The sequence below is a fragment of the Triturus cristatus genome, chromosome 12 (assembly GCF_964204655.1).
Source record: "Triturus cristatus chromosome 12, aTriCri1.1, whole genome shotgun sequence".
In the NCBI taxonomy this organism is placed as follows: domain Eukaryota; kingdom Metazoa; phylum Chordata; class Amphibia; order Caudata; family Salamandridae; genus Triturus; species Triturus cristatus.
In genome coordinates, this window is record NC_140595.1 from 820149296 (window position 1) to 820163416 (window position 14121).

The 14121-nt window shown below is 45.5% G+C and overlaps 1 protein-coding gene across 2 annotated transcripts in view; it reads right to left on the reverse strand.

The window, feature by feature from the left end:
• Positions 1–14121, reverse strand: part of LOC146782982 (phosphatidylinositol 4,5-bisphosphate 3-kinase catalytic subunit alpha isoform-like) — a 247975-nt gene that overhangs the window by 76273 nt on the left and 157581 nt on the right. For both annotated transcript variants that reach the window (XM_085639316.1, XM_085639315.1), the window contains 2 exons: positions 12081–12159; positions 839–1009 (listed from right to left, as the gene is read on the reverse strand). In XM_085639316.1, coding sequence (XP_085495442.1) covers positions 839–1009; positions 12081–12159 — 250 coding nt within the window. The remainder of the gene's footprint in view (positions 1–838; positions 1010–12080; positions 12160–14121) is intronic.

The following is a 14121-nucleotide window of genomic DNA, read 5'->3' on the forward strand; positions in this document are numbered from 1 at the left end:
ACTTGTGCCGGCGGCTTATGTGTTGGGAAACCTGGTGTCCGTTGTGGTTTTTCGTCGCCTATGACTCCAGATTGCTGCTTAAATCGCTCCTCCATTTGCCGAGCGACGGGATTAGGCAGCTATTACCGCTGCCGTCCAAGCCACTCCCCTTAATCCTGCTATTGTATAGAGTGTTTAAGGCTATTAATGAAGATCATATGTTGCAGAAGAAAAGATTGGTTACCTGTAGTCCTGGCTCTGCATCATGGGTATCTTCCTTTTGAAGTCCTACACCACCCACCCACCTCCACGGCTGAGTAAGGTTGGGAAGTGAAAAGTGAATAAATGCTTCGAAACCTCATCACCTATCTTTTCGTAAGAAAAGAACTGGCTCTCTCAAGTAACCTGCCAGTAGGGTACACAGTGGGTGGAGAAACCTCACTTAAAGGGACAGTCTCCTTTTTCTCATTTTACAAAGAAAGCCTATCATTCTGCATTTTGTTTCTTTCTTCAAACATTTTCACCTTTCTGCATATGAAAATCTGCAATGCAGGATTAAAAATTATATTCAGATTCCTCATATTCTCCTAGGAAAAGAAACTGAGCCTCACGGACACTGTCACAGAGTGTGATTCATCATGAAGACAGATGGACATTAATAAATAAAACGTTAATATATAAGAAGTGCTCCAGAGTCCACGCAGGCAGCACAGAATGATTGCAGCGTTTATGACTGCCACTGGAAATCCTACGATGCAGAAAGAAATGTTGACCCTCTTGTGTGCCACAGATTTACACCTGGAGTTTTTAGTGGGTGTCTCATCAGCTAACTCGCGTGGCAAACCTGTGCATTCCTTACCCCTCGCCGCGGTTCTTGTCTTTCAGCCAGTGGTGCAGGGTGTTGCTGTTGAACTGGAGTGCTCCCTTCAAGCCCCCTTTGCACTGGATCTGCATGATGGTGTGTGAGTTTTTCACCACCTCGATGAGCCCAACGCAGTCACCGATGGACAGGCAGCCATAGGGAAGCATCCTGGAAGGAGAGAGACTGGATTGAGGCAATTGCCGATTGGAGAGTGTCATTAACAGAGAGGGCACTATTGGAACAGGGGTGTGCTGTAAATCCTTTGCAAACAAGAACTGATGGGCAGTGCATGTGGTGGGCTGTAATGGAGCATGCAGGAAGTTCTTGATAAACAAGAATTGATGGGGAGTGAACAGAGTGGGCAGAAAGAAATTAGTGACTTACCTGTAACTGTAGTTCTCCAGTATTGGAATCTTTCATAGATTCACATGCTTGAATTACCTCCCGTCGTCGAGATAGGAGTCTCCTGGTACCTTTAGAAAGCAATGTAATGATAGGTATAGACTAGAAAAGGACTAGGTCCATTTGTTTAGTAACCTATCAGTCTTTTTTTTTTAACAGAGACTAAACTTAGGTTTTAACCAATCAGGTTGTATCACCCTCTAGAGCACTCCTGTGAGACGCTCCAGTCCCTCAGATTTGAGAGCAGGAGTGTACAATAGACATATCCACTGAGAGAACGAGAGAGAGAAAAATGAACTTCCCAGGAGAGGAGGGTGGGTCGCATGTGAATCTATGAAAGATTCAAGTAATGGAGAACTACAGTTACAGGTAACAAATGTCTTACTCCAGTATTGGAACTTTCATAGATTCACATACTTGAATCAGAATAAACAGCAGTTGAAGAGCACATTTTGTGGATTATTCGATGAATAGCACACACAAGAAATACATTTGCATATATCTCTGTATCAACTAGAACATGTTCTCAAAGAAAATAGCAGTAAATAAAGCAAAAAATATAAACATATAGCTATATATACATATACAATAGAAAATGTGTGTAAAGAATAAGTGGATGAGGAAAGGAAGGAAAAGCTCACCTTTAATGAAAAAGATGTCGAAGCACTACCTGGCCCACTGCGCCATCACTGAACTGCCGATTCCAAGCAGTAGTGCTAAGTAAAGGTGTGTCTGTTCTTCCAGGTCACTGCTCGGCAAATGTCAGGGAGAGGCCTGCTGACAGAATTGAATGGTGTTGGATATCCATCCGAAAATGCTTTGCTTTGAGAGAGGAACGCCAATCCTTGGAGCACTGTAAGCTACAAACAGTTGAGAGGATTTGCGAAAAGCTTTAGTCTTGTCCAAGTAGAATTTTAGGCATTGCTTGATGTCTAGAGAGTGAAGTGCTCTTTCTGCTGAGGTTGTAGGATTTGGACAGAAAGTGTTGAGAACCACAGGTTAATTAAGGTGAAAGTCTTATGGGGCCTTCGGAATGAATTTGGGTTTGTGTGAAGGATAACCCTGTTGTCCCTAAATTGGAGGAAAGGTTCTTGTATGGTAAAGGCCAGAGTCTCACTAACCCTTCTTACCAAGGTCAAGGCGAGGAGGTGGGCCAGCTTCCAGGAGAAAAATTTGATTTCCACTTTGTGGATGAGCTTGAAGGGATCTTTCATAAGCTGAGACAGTACAGTGTTCAGTTGCCAAAGCAGAGGAGGAGGCCTTACAGGAGGAAATGTTCGGAACAGGTCTTTGAGAAATTGTTTGATGGTCCTGGAAGACCATAGCGGTTGAGATGTGGGAGCCGCCTGGAACTGGAAATGGATGCCAAGTGGACTTTGATTGGAAGCGTGGGCTAGCCCTGACTTAGCCAGGTGAAGAAGCTATAGGAGAAATTCTTTCGGAGAGGAGAAGAAAGGATTACACCAGATGCAAAATCGTTTCCATCTCAGACGATACATTTTATTGGTACAATCAGCACGGGCCCTAGCTAGGATTGCTCTACAATCCAATGGTATGTTCATGTGCTGGAATACACAGAACTCAGGAGCCATGCTACTAAATAAAGAGACTTGGGATCTGGATGGAGCACTCAGCATTTACTCATTGTCAGTAGAGTGGGAAACATCTTTAATTGAATGTGACACTCCAGGAGAAGCAACTCCATAAATCAGTGCTGATGCAGCCATGATGAAGCGATGAGAATTAGCTTGCAGGTTTCTGCTTTCATTTTCTTTAGGACTCTTGGGAGGAGAGGAATCAGAGGAAAAGCGTAGGCAAAGATGCCGGACCATGCTATTGAAAATGCATTTCCCCCACAATCACAGTTCTGATGCAAGCTTGCATAAAACAGGCATTTGTGGTTCTAGGGGGTGGCAAAGAGGTCCAGATTTGGCTTGCCCCACCAAAGAAAAATGTTGTCCAGGGTCCCTCGGTGCAGCTCGCAGTCGTGGCATGATGTTGTCAGTCGGCTGAGAGTGCCTGCTATAGTGTTCTGCTTCCCGCAGACGCACATTGTGATGGATGGACCATTCCCATATTTTTCTGCTTCCTGGGATAGCAGGTGGGATCTTGTGCCACTCTGCTTGTTGATGTAGTGCATTGTTGTTGTATTGTCTGTGTGGACGAGCACTGCAGAACTGTGAATTCTTAGGAGAAAAGCCTGCAAATCGAGATGCAGTGCTTTCAACTCTAGTAAGTTGATGTGTAAGTGACGTTGAGCTGGTTGCCATTTTCCCCTGACTTGGTGATCTTGGAGGTAAGCTCCCCCTTCCTCCAAGTAAGTATCTGTAGTGATGACTAGACAGGAAGTTAGAGGACGAAAAGAGGGTCCGACTGACAGATGTCCCTGCTTCCTCCACCAGGATAAGGCACTGACCACTGTCGGACTGACCTGGATAAGGTCGTCGAAAGAACCCTGTCACTTGCACCCATTGTCTGTCCAATTTCTTTTGAAGTAGATGCATGCATAGGCGACAAAATGGGATGAGAGGTATGCAAGAGGACATCATCCCTAGAAGGTACATGTATAGGAGAACAGGAAAAAACATTTCTCAATGGATAGACTGTGTCAAAGTCATGAGTCGTGTTTCCCTCTCCTGTGTAGGATACGCGTTGGAGGATGTTGTTTCCAGTGCGGCCTCTAAAAATGTTATGGTCTGTGATGAATGAGAATTGGATTTCTCTAGATTCAACGTAAGACCTAGCTGTTTGTAGAGATCCATGCAGGCTACTGTGAAAGCATGTGCGGTGCTTTTGGTAGGCGCCTTAACCAACCAGTTGTCTGGATAAGGAAAGACTTGATGGTGGTGCTGTTTGAGAAAAGCTGCTATAGGTGCGAGGCACTCTGGCCTCAAATCTGCCCCTTGCATCTTCACAAAGGGGAGGACCTTGAACTGGTAGTGGCTTCCGGCTACTGTGAACCTTAGAAATTTCCTGAGTTTTTGAGATGGGAAATACGCATCTTGGAGTTTGAGGGCTGTCATAAAGTCCCCCCGGTTCAAGAGCTGCAGCACGCCTTGCAGTGTTACCATGTGAAATGATTGTTTCCTGAGGAAGATGTTGAGGTTTCTGAGGTCTAACATCGGCTGCCACTGCCTTGACTTCTTGCAGATTAAGAAGAAACAGGAGTCGAAACCATTCCCTCTGTGGACTCCAGGAACTTTCTCTATAGCTCCCGTCTTTGGCATGGTTTTTACCTCCTCCAATTTGAAAAGGTGTAAATGCTTGTGGATGGAAGGCAGGGGCGGACTTGGAGGTGGTGTTTGGAGGAATTTCAATAGGTGGCCGATTGGTTTAGGACCCACTGATCTTTGGTAACTTCCTGCCATCAATAGAGGAATTGGTAACTCTACTGCCGAGGCGGGAGGCAGGAATAAAGGAAGTAGCCAGAGCCTGAGGTGCATCATTGACATCGCCCGGTGTCCTTTACCTGGCGTTGTGATTTTCTCCTCTGAAGGGGTCTGACATACGAGGATTGCAGTGGGTTCCTCTGCTGGTCTTGGTGACAATATTGCTGAGCGGATGAGGAGTATGAGGGGTAAGGATATTGTTGGTAGCCCCCTCTGTATGAAGGTTGTCCTCTTCCACTTGAGCCATGAAAAGGCACTTTCTTAAATTGTGAGGTTCATAAAGTCTTGACTATTTCTGTGTCAGACTGGATAGCCTGGAGGGCCTCATCATCATAAGGGAGGTCTACGATTTTGGTCTCAACCTCCGGTCCAAAAGATGTAGCCTTAAGCCAACCTTGATGCATGAGCACTGCAGCACCTGCTAATTGCCGGAAACCAATAATGGCAATATCCATGGTGCAATCTAATACTTCACAGGATGCGCGTTCACCTTCATGCAAAACCTTCTGGGCCTCTGCTTTGACATCCTCTGGTAACTGGTCGATGTACGGAGCAATGTCTGACCACATCTGCCGGTAGTACCTTCCCAGAAGTGCTAAAGAGTTGGCTGGCCTGACTGACGTTGAGAAAAAAGTTACCCAATATTGTCAAGGCGCCTACGCTCTTCATCTGGAGGCGCTGAGATAGGTGCAGAAGGGTTCTGGGAGCAGTACTGGGCTGCTGGGGAGACAACTGAATCTGGTTTAGGGTGTCCAGTGAGTATATTCGGGGGCCTTGTCATTTTTGTCAAGGTGCAGTAAGACTGCCGCCACTGAAGCCGGGGTCTTCATGACCCTAATGTCTTCCTCCCAAATATAATTGATAATAGGCATAGCCGTGGTAGATTTACAGAATGGCTCCTTAAAGTCATACAGAACACAATCTGTTTTCCTTGTAGGAATTGGGAGATCGAATGTTTTTGTAGCTCTCTCGAGCAGGTGGTGAAATCCTACAATATCCTCTGGAGGAGAATCCACCAGAGGCAGAGCTGGAGTTGAGGGAAATGATATCATGTAATCATCCCATTCGGTATTAGTGTCCGGTAGCTCACTCTCTTCCCTGTCATCTTCTGACGATGTGGGATCCTGGAGGGGAGCTTTTTGTGGGGTAGGCAGAATTGGCGTAGACAATAGTGGTGGTAGAGGCAGCGAGGGTGAATCCTGCCGAGGTAGCATCGTTGCTGGTGGAGTTGGAGGTCTAGTGGGAAGCGCGGAAGGAGGGAAGCACCGGCGATAATCACTAAGCATGAACTGCAGGCCAGATACCATAGACTAAGGTAGAGAGACCCTTTCTCCTTGATACTGTGGATGGTAGGGCTCTGCAGGAGCATAATAAGTTCATTCATAATACTACTCCTCATCGTCCTCTGGTTGACACTTGACATGTAATTCGGAAGGGCTGCATGTTATGCTAACCCTTTTCATCAGAGTCATCCTGATCCAATAGATGAGTGGGTAATAAATGAGACACTTTACTGGGAGTAGTAACCACAGGAGTGAGAAGAGGAGATTTTTTAGTATTTTCCGATATCAGCTTCGTCGATGAGGTTGTAGTATCAGCAAGCTTATCGTTTGTAGACGGTAATGTCTTCCTCGACGGTGGTGTCTTTGTCGATGAGAGTGCTGTCGACGGTGGTGCCTTCATGGAGATAACTATGTTGGACGTCGACTGTATACGTGTTTGGCTCGTTGACGTCGATGACCCTTTCCTCGTCAATGGTCAGGCACTTGTCGATGGAGCCGAAGATTGTTGTTTGAAGGACTGTGTGATCTGTGGTGGAGGTGTAGGAGGCTCTGAAGTCACTCTTGAAGATTGTTTTTTTGTGATGGTGAGAAGATTCTTTTGTCTCATGTGAGCGTTCTGAGAGAGAACCATGAGGGGATTTTTTGGGAAGCTGTAGAGAGGAAGGAAGATGGGAAGAGTCCCTCTCTCTCTTGTGCGACTTTCTGGAAGAAGATGATGAGTCTTCACTTTCAGTGTCTGACAGAGGCTCATTTCTAGTTTTAAGTTTTAGGAGCCATAAAAGTAACCTCCTCTCATGGTCCTTAAGAATTTTAGCAGAAAAAGTACAACACGCCTTACAGTTTGTTGCTTTATGTGATGGGTATAGGCAGTAGATGCAGTCCTGATAAGAGTCATCGGTGTAGAGCCTCTTTTTACCACAGGCAGCACAGCCTCTGAAGAGAGCATTTTTTGCTTTTTCTAACATGGTAAATCAGATTTTAGCAGGCAAAAAATACAGATACACAGGTGTATTAATATATCTGTAAATATGTGTGTGTGTGTGTGTGCGTGTGTGTGTGTGTGTGTGTGTGTATATATATATATATTATCTACTGGCGGTCGCCAGTAGATAGTTATAGTTAGGACCGTGTTTCCATAGGAAATCCGCAACATTCTATTTGGAATAACTTTGGCGCCGGTCGACGAATCCTCGCGAAATTTTCAAAACTAATGGGGCGCTACGCTCCGCTCCTACCCTGAAAGTCTCGGGGGGATTCGTCAAGCGGGGGCTGAGAAAAAGGGGGGGTTCCAAAACGCGTTTTCCCCATGCATTTTTCCATAGGACCTTTAGACACAGCTACAGCCCGAACGGCTGAACAGAATTACTTGAAATTTGGCAGAGAGGTAGTCCTCAGGTCAAGGATGTGCCTTTTGTAGGTCTGGTGTAAATCTGTTCAGTAGGTCCTGAGAAAATAGCATTTAAATCAATATATATATATCTGTAAGCGCGGTCCGTGCGCTTACCGTAAGCTTACCGTACGCGTACGGTGCCGTGCGCGAGCTCAATTCTGATTGGTGGTTACATGACTGTAAACATTCGAATCGGTCGAAATCAGGAAGTGTCGGCCGCCATTTTCTGTCTCTCGCACTGAGAAACAAAGGTGGGGAACGTGAAACGGGGGCAACGAAGAGAGTTGCAGACCCCCTAGTGTTTGTCAGGGGGTCCAAGAAGGACCCAAAAGTCCGAAAAATAAATTTAATAATTTAAAAAAAAAAATTGCGGGGTACGCGTACGGTAAGCTTACCGTACGCGCACGGCAAAAAAAATAAAAAAAATAAAATAAAGAAGTAACAATCAAATTTATTAAATAAATTAAAGGACCCACAAGGGAGAAAAAAACAAATGTTACTGCGTAAAAAAAGGCGAGGCGCGCACGGCATGGACTGCGCGAAGTGCACCGTGCGCGCAGGGTGTGCGCATAGTGAAAAACCAGAAAAAAAAATAAAAAATAAATACATAACTTAGCATTTAAAAAACCGTACAAATTCACTGAAAAAAACCATAGGTTTCACACACGTTATAGTTAGGAATTATCATTTACAAAACCTTGCAAATTCACTTAAAAAACCATAGGTTTCACACATGTTATAGTTAGCTGTACATTTCACTCGTAAAAAACCAATGAAATTCCACGTTATAGTTAGATCAGGTAACTATAACTTGCGCGACCGCAATCCACAATGTGTAATTTCAGATGTCATCATTGATGTCATGAGTGATGTCACTGACCATGTCATGAGTGATGTACTATGTGACGTCATCAGCAGTTTATTGTGGGCGCGCAAGTTATAGTTACCTGATCTAACTATAACGTGGAATTTCATTGGTTTTTTACGAGTGAAATGTACAGCTAACTATAACATGTGTGAAACCTATGGTTTTTTAAGTGAATATATATATATATAAAATCCTTGAGGTTGCCCTACATGAAGAAGCCACTGCTGAGAGTTAGATGCCTTTATTTGAAGTTTTACAGCACGGCAGGTTAGAAAAAAACATCTGCAATATTCAAAAGCCCAACGCGTTTCAAACAACTGAGTGTCCTTGGTCACGGGCAAAGAACAGGAAATGGCAGGCACTGATGAGAAACACCTTGATAAGTACATTCAAGACCCGCCTCTAAGGGCGTATGCCGCATGGCCTTCTGGTGCTTGTAGTTTCTCACCTTTAGCCCAAGTGGGTGCCGCCACAGCCTGCTTTTTAATTCTTAATATTTCCACAGTGGGTGAGACTGGAGTTTAAAACTTCTGCAGGGCTGTATTCAATAGTCTTCAAAGCGGCCTCTCTGCTCCTGTGCGCTCGGTAATCCCTGACGCAGGATCTGCAAAGATTGCAGCGGGCATCTTCACGGCCGAGCAAAGCCGCTAAACACAAAATCCTTGAGGTTGCCCTACATGAAGAAGCCACTGCTGAGAGTTCGATGCCTTTATTTGAAGTTTTACAGCACGGCAGGTTAGAAAAAAACATCTGCAATAGTCAAAAGCCCAACGTAAAGGTGAAAAATGAAAAATAATAACTCACCAGAGAGATGAAATGACCGATGGAGACCTGTTAAAACTGAAACTGTGAACATAATAGACAGCTCACTAGAGAGCATGAATGGTTATACTGATTTCCGATTCACTGGCCTCGCGGACAACAAGTAATCACAACCAAGAGAAAGCACTTCCTTGGGACACTATTACACCACATTAGAGCACAAAAAACCGAAAAAAAATATAAAACAGAATACCTGAATTAACGTGCACACTACAAGTACCACAATGCACCACTGGACAGTGAGAGGGTGTGTGCACAACGAGTGGAAATAAAGGAAGGCTGGGTGGAAAAAACAACATCCCGTGATCAAGCCTCAAGTGGAGGTGAAACGCGTTGGGTGAAGGAGCGATTTTGTAAATAAAGCGCCTTTGAATTTAAAGCACACGAGTGAGTGCATTCCTATACTACGAAGGGTGCTGTCGACCGGCAGCGCCTTTGTTCTTTATAAATATATATATATATATATATATATATATATATATATATATATATATATATATATTCACTGAAAAAACCATAGGTTTCACACATGTTATAGTTAGCGGAAGTTTCACACATGTTATAGTTAGCGGAAATTTTACTGATAAAAAACCAGTGAAATTGCCCCGTTATAGTTAGTGCTGGCAACTATAACTCACGCGACCGCAATCCTCTGCTGATGCTAATACTGTATTTAGACACTTATTTGCCCATGTCTTCTTCCATACATTTTTAGCTATACATATATTACAAATATTTTTTTTTCATAAAGACACATATGTCATCAGCAGAAGATTGCGGTCGCGTGAGTTATAGTTGCCAGCACTAACTATAACGGGGCAATTTCACTGGTTTTTTATCAGTAAAATTTCCGCTAACTATAACATGTGTGAAACCTATGGTTTTTTCAGTGAATTTGCAAGGTTTTTTAAATGCTAATTCCTAACTATAACGTGTGTGAAACCTATGGTTTTTTCAGTGAATTTGTACGTTTTTTTAAATGCTAAGTTACTTTACGCCATTCGAGGCGTGCGCGCCCACTTAACGCAGTTCGTTCCGTGCACGGTTTTTATCAACTTTAATAAGCCCTGTACGTTTGGTGGCCTTCGGCCACCAAAAGCACAGGGGGTGGGGTCAGTGTGGATACTGTTTTTTTGATTTCGAATTTATAATTCCATGTTGACAATATTTAGTTTTTTATCACCTGTAATATGCCCTGTACATTTGGTGGCCTTCGCCCACCAAAAGCACAGGGGGTGGGGTGAGTGTGAATAGTGTTTTTTTTATTTCAATTTTTTTACCGTACGCGTACGGTACGCGTAATCGGCGAAATTGCGGGAAAAAAAAAAAACGTTTTTGCTCTTGGGGGATCTTTGGGGATTCCCTCAACATGGCTATGTGGGTGGGAGTTGTCAAAACAGCCCCTTTACTTGTTTTTGGGCTTCATATTTTAACAATCACTCTCAGTGCGAGAGACAAAATGGCGGACGCCGCTTCCTGGTTTCGGCCGATTCGAATGTTTACTAAGATCTAAGAGCCAATCAGAATCGCGCTCGCGCACGCCACCGTACGCGTACGGTAAGCGTACCGTAAGCGCACCGTAAGCTGGCTCAGATATATATATTGATTTAAAGGCTATTTTCTCAGATTCTACCGAACAGATTTACACCAAACCTACAAAAGGCACTTCCTTGACCTGAGGACTACCTCTCTGCCAAATTTCAAGTAAATCTGTTCAGCCGTTCGGGCTGTAGCCCTGTCTAAAGGTCCTATGGAAAAATGCATGGGAAAAACGCGTTTTGGGACCCCCCTTTTATCTCAGCCCCCGCTTGACGAATCCCCCCGAGACTTTCAGGGTAGGAGCGGAGCATAGCGCCCCACCTATTTTGAAAAATTCGCGAGGATTCGTCGACCGGCGCCAAAGTTATTCAAAATAGAATGTTGCGGATTTCCTATGGAAAAGGGGTCCTAACTATAACTACCTACTGGCGACCGCCAGTAGGTTATATATATATATATATATATATATATATATATATATATATATATATATATATATATATATATATGGAGAGGGATAGGGAGCAGGGGAGAGGGGGAGGGAGGGAGGGAGGGAGGGAGAGGGGGAGGGGAGAGCGAGAGGGAGAGAGAGAGAAAAAGAGCTAGCTCAGAGGAGACTCCTTAACATGACGTGAGGTAAAACTGGACCTTCTCACATAAGTGTTCTAGAGGGTGATACAACCTAATTGGTTGAAAACCTAAGTTTGGTCTATTTAAAAAAAAAAAAAAGACTATGATATGTTACTAAACTAAGGGGCCTAGGCCTTTTCTATACCTACACAAGGTCCCTTGTGCCGATGAGATGTCAGGAAGTGCATGGGGTGGGCTGTATTGGGGGTGCAAAATGTTCTTGGTAAACAAGAACAGATAGGCACATCATGGGATGTGCAATGGTGGGAGAGCCATCACATGCCTGGTGAAAACACACTGATGGACTCTTTATTTGGCACACAGTGGTGGGAGGTTTCAAAACTTCCCAAGTGCACTACAGCTCATGGACAGTGCATGGGCTGTGTAATGGTAGGAGTGTACAGCAGGTGTCACCAGTGAATGGCTAGTTCAGTAGTGATGGGTGCAACAGGTCTCTGGTCACAGCAAGTGCCAGGCAGTGCATGGGGTGGGCAGTAACGGAGGGTACCATGGCTTCTTGATGTACATCATGTGATGGGTGGTATATGGGCTGGGCAAATAGCAGTAGTGTGCACCAAGTGTACAGCAGGTGCTAGACAGTGTATATACTGGGCATGACCAGAGAGTGCTCCAAAGAAGATGCCAGGCAGAGCAGAGTGTGGGCAGTAATGGAGGATGGGCCATGTCACTGGTGCACAGCAGGTGCAAGGCAGTGCACGTGTTAGTCAGTGTTGTACTGTGCACCAGGTCCCTGCTGCCCAGCGGGGGTTACACAATAATGGAGGGTGCACCAGCTCCCTGGTGTACAGCAGATGCTCGGCAGTGCATGAAGTGTGCAGTAATAAAGCGTGTGCCAACTCACAGGTGCACAGCGGATTGGGTGGGGTCTGGACCATGCAAGGGATCCCCATCATACCTGAGATCCAGGCCTTGGTTTTGCCACATGTTCTCCATAATGCGGATGATCTGTAGGGTGAGCATGTCTTGCCGCAGATCTAGAGACACAAGTAAAAAGACTTGTCAAAATATCATTCAGCAATAAGACATTTCACCATAATGAGTGGAGCAAAAGAAAATATTGGGGTCCTACAAAATATGGTGAGGGGCCCTGAGCCTTCCCTTCCGCCCAGGGCAGAAATACTGATCCATAACCTGTCACAGTGCAAAGAACCATGAGTTTAATGCGAACAGTGGCTTGTACCATCAGCTTTAATGGTGCATTTCAGACCTGGTGACAGTGTCTGCTAACCTCAGCTCTAATGACAATGGAGGTCAGACCCGCCGACGGTGCCTAGTACCCTCACTTTAAATGACTGTGGGGTTCAGACCCGCTGACAGTGTCTGGTAACCTCACTTTTAATGACTGTGGGGTTCAGACCCACCAAGAGTGTCTGGTACCCTCACTTTTAATGACAGTGAAGGTCAGACACACTGACAGTGTCTGGTACCCTCACTTTTTAATGACTGCGGGGTTCAGACCCTCTGACAGTGTCTGGTACCGCCACTTTTAATGACTGCGGGGTTCAGACCCTCTGACAGTGTCTGGTACCGCCACTTTTAATGACTGTGGGGTTCAGACCCTCTGACAGTGTCTGGTACCGCCACTTTTAATGACTGCGGGGTTCAGACCCTCTGACAGTGTCTGGTACCGCCCCTTTTAATGACTGCGGGGTTCAGACCCTCTGACAGTGTCTGGTACCGCCCCTTTTAATGACTGCGGGGTTCAGACCCTCTGACAGTGTCTGGTACCGCCACTTTTAATGACTGCGGGGTTCAGACCCTCTGACAGTGTCTGGTACCGCCACTTTTAATGACTGCGGGGTTCAGACCCTCTGACAGTGTCTGGTACCGCCACTTTTAATGACTGCGGGGTTCAGACCCTCTGACAGTGTCTGGTACCGCCCCTTTTAATGACTGCGGGGTTCAGACCCTCTGACAGTGTCTGGTACCGCCGCTTTTAATGACTGCGGGGTTCAGACTCGCTGACAGTGACTGGTACCCTCCCTTTTAGTGACGGTGGGGCTCGGACCTGTTGAGAGCTCCTGGTAGCCTCACTTTCAATGAAAGTGGGGTTCATACCTGCTGACAGTGCCTGCTAGAATCACGTTAAATAACGGGCACCCATTGACACTGTGAAAGGGGTTCAAAACTGCTGAGAAGGTCTGGTGCCCTCACTTTTAATGACTGTGGGTTTCGGACCGTTTGAGAGTCCCTGGTACCCTCACTTTTAATGAAAGCGGGGGCCAGACCTTCTGACAGTGGTGGCTTCCCTCACGGTTAATCACAGTCTTATTCACGCCTGTTGACAGTGCCTTTGGTCCTCACTTTTAATGAAAGCGGGGGCCAGACCTTCTGACAGTGGTGGCTTCCCTCACGGTTAATCACAGTCTTATTCACGCCTGTTGACAGTGCCTTTGGTCCTCACTTTTAATGAAAGCGGGGGCCAGACCTTCTGACAGTGGTGGCTTCCCTCACGGTTAATCACAGTCTTATTCACGCCTGTTGACAGTGCCTTTGGTTCTCACTTTTAATGAAAGTGGGGACCAGACCTTCTGACAGTGGTGGCTTCCCTCACGGTTAATCACAGTCTTATTCACGCCTGTTGACAGTGCCTTTGGTTCTCACTTTTAATGAAAGCGGGGGCCAGACCTTCTGACAGTGGTGGCTTCCCTCACGGTTAATCACAGTCTTATTCACGCCTGTTGACAGTGCCTTTGATCCTCACTTTTAATGAAAGCGGGGGTCAGACCTTCTGACAGTGGTGGCTTCCCTCACGGTTAATCACAGTCTTATTCACGCCTGTTGACAGTGCCTTTGGTCCTCACTTTTAATGAAAGCGGGGGCCAGACCTTCTGACAGTGGTGGCTTCCCTCACGGTTAATCACAGTCTTATTCACGCCTGTTGACAGTGCCTTTGGTCCTCACTTTTAATGAAAGCGGGGGCCAGACCTTCTGAC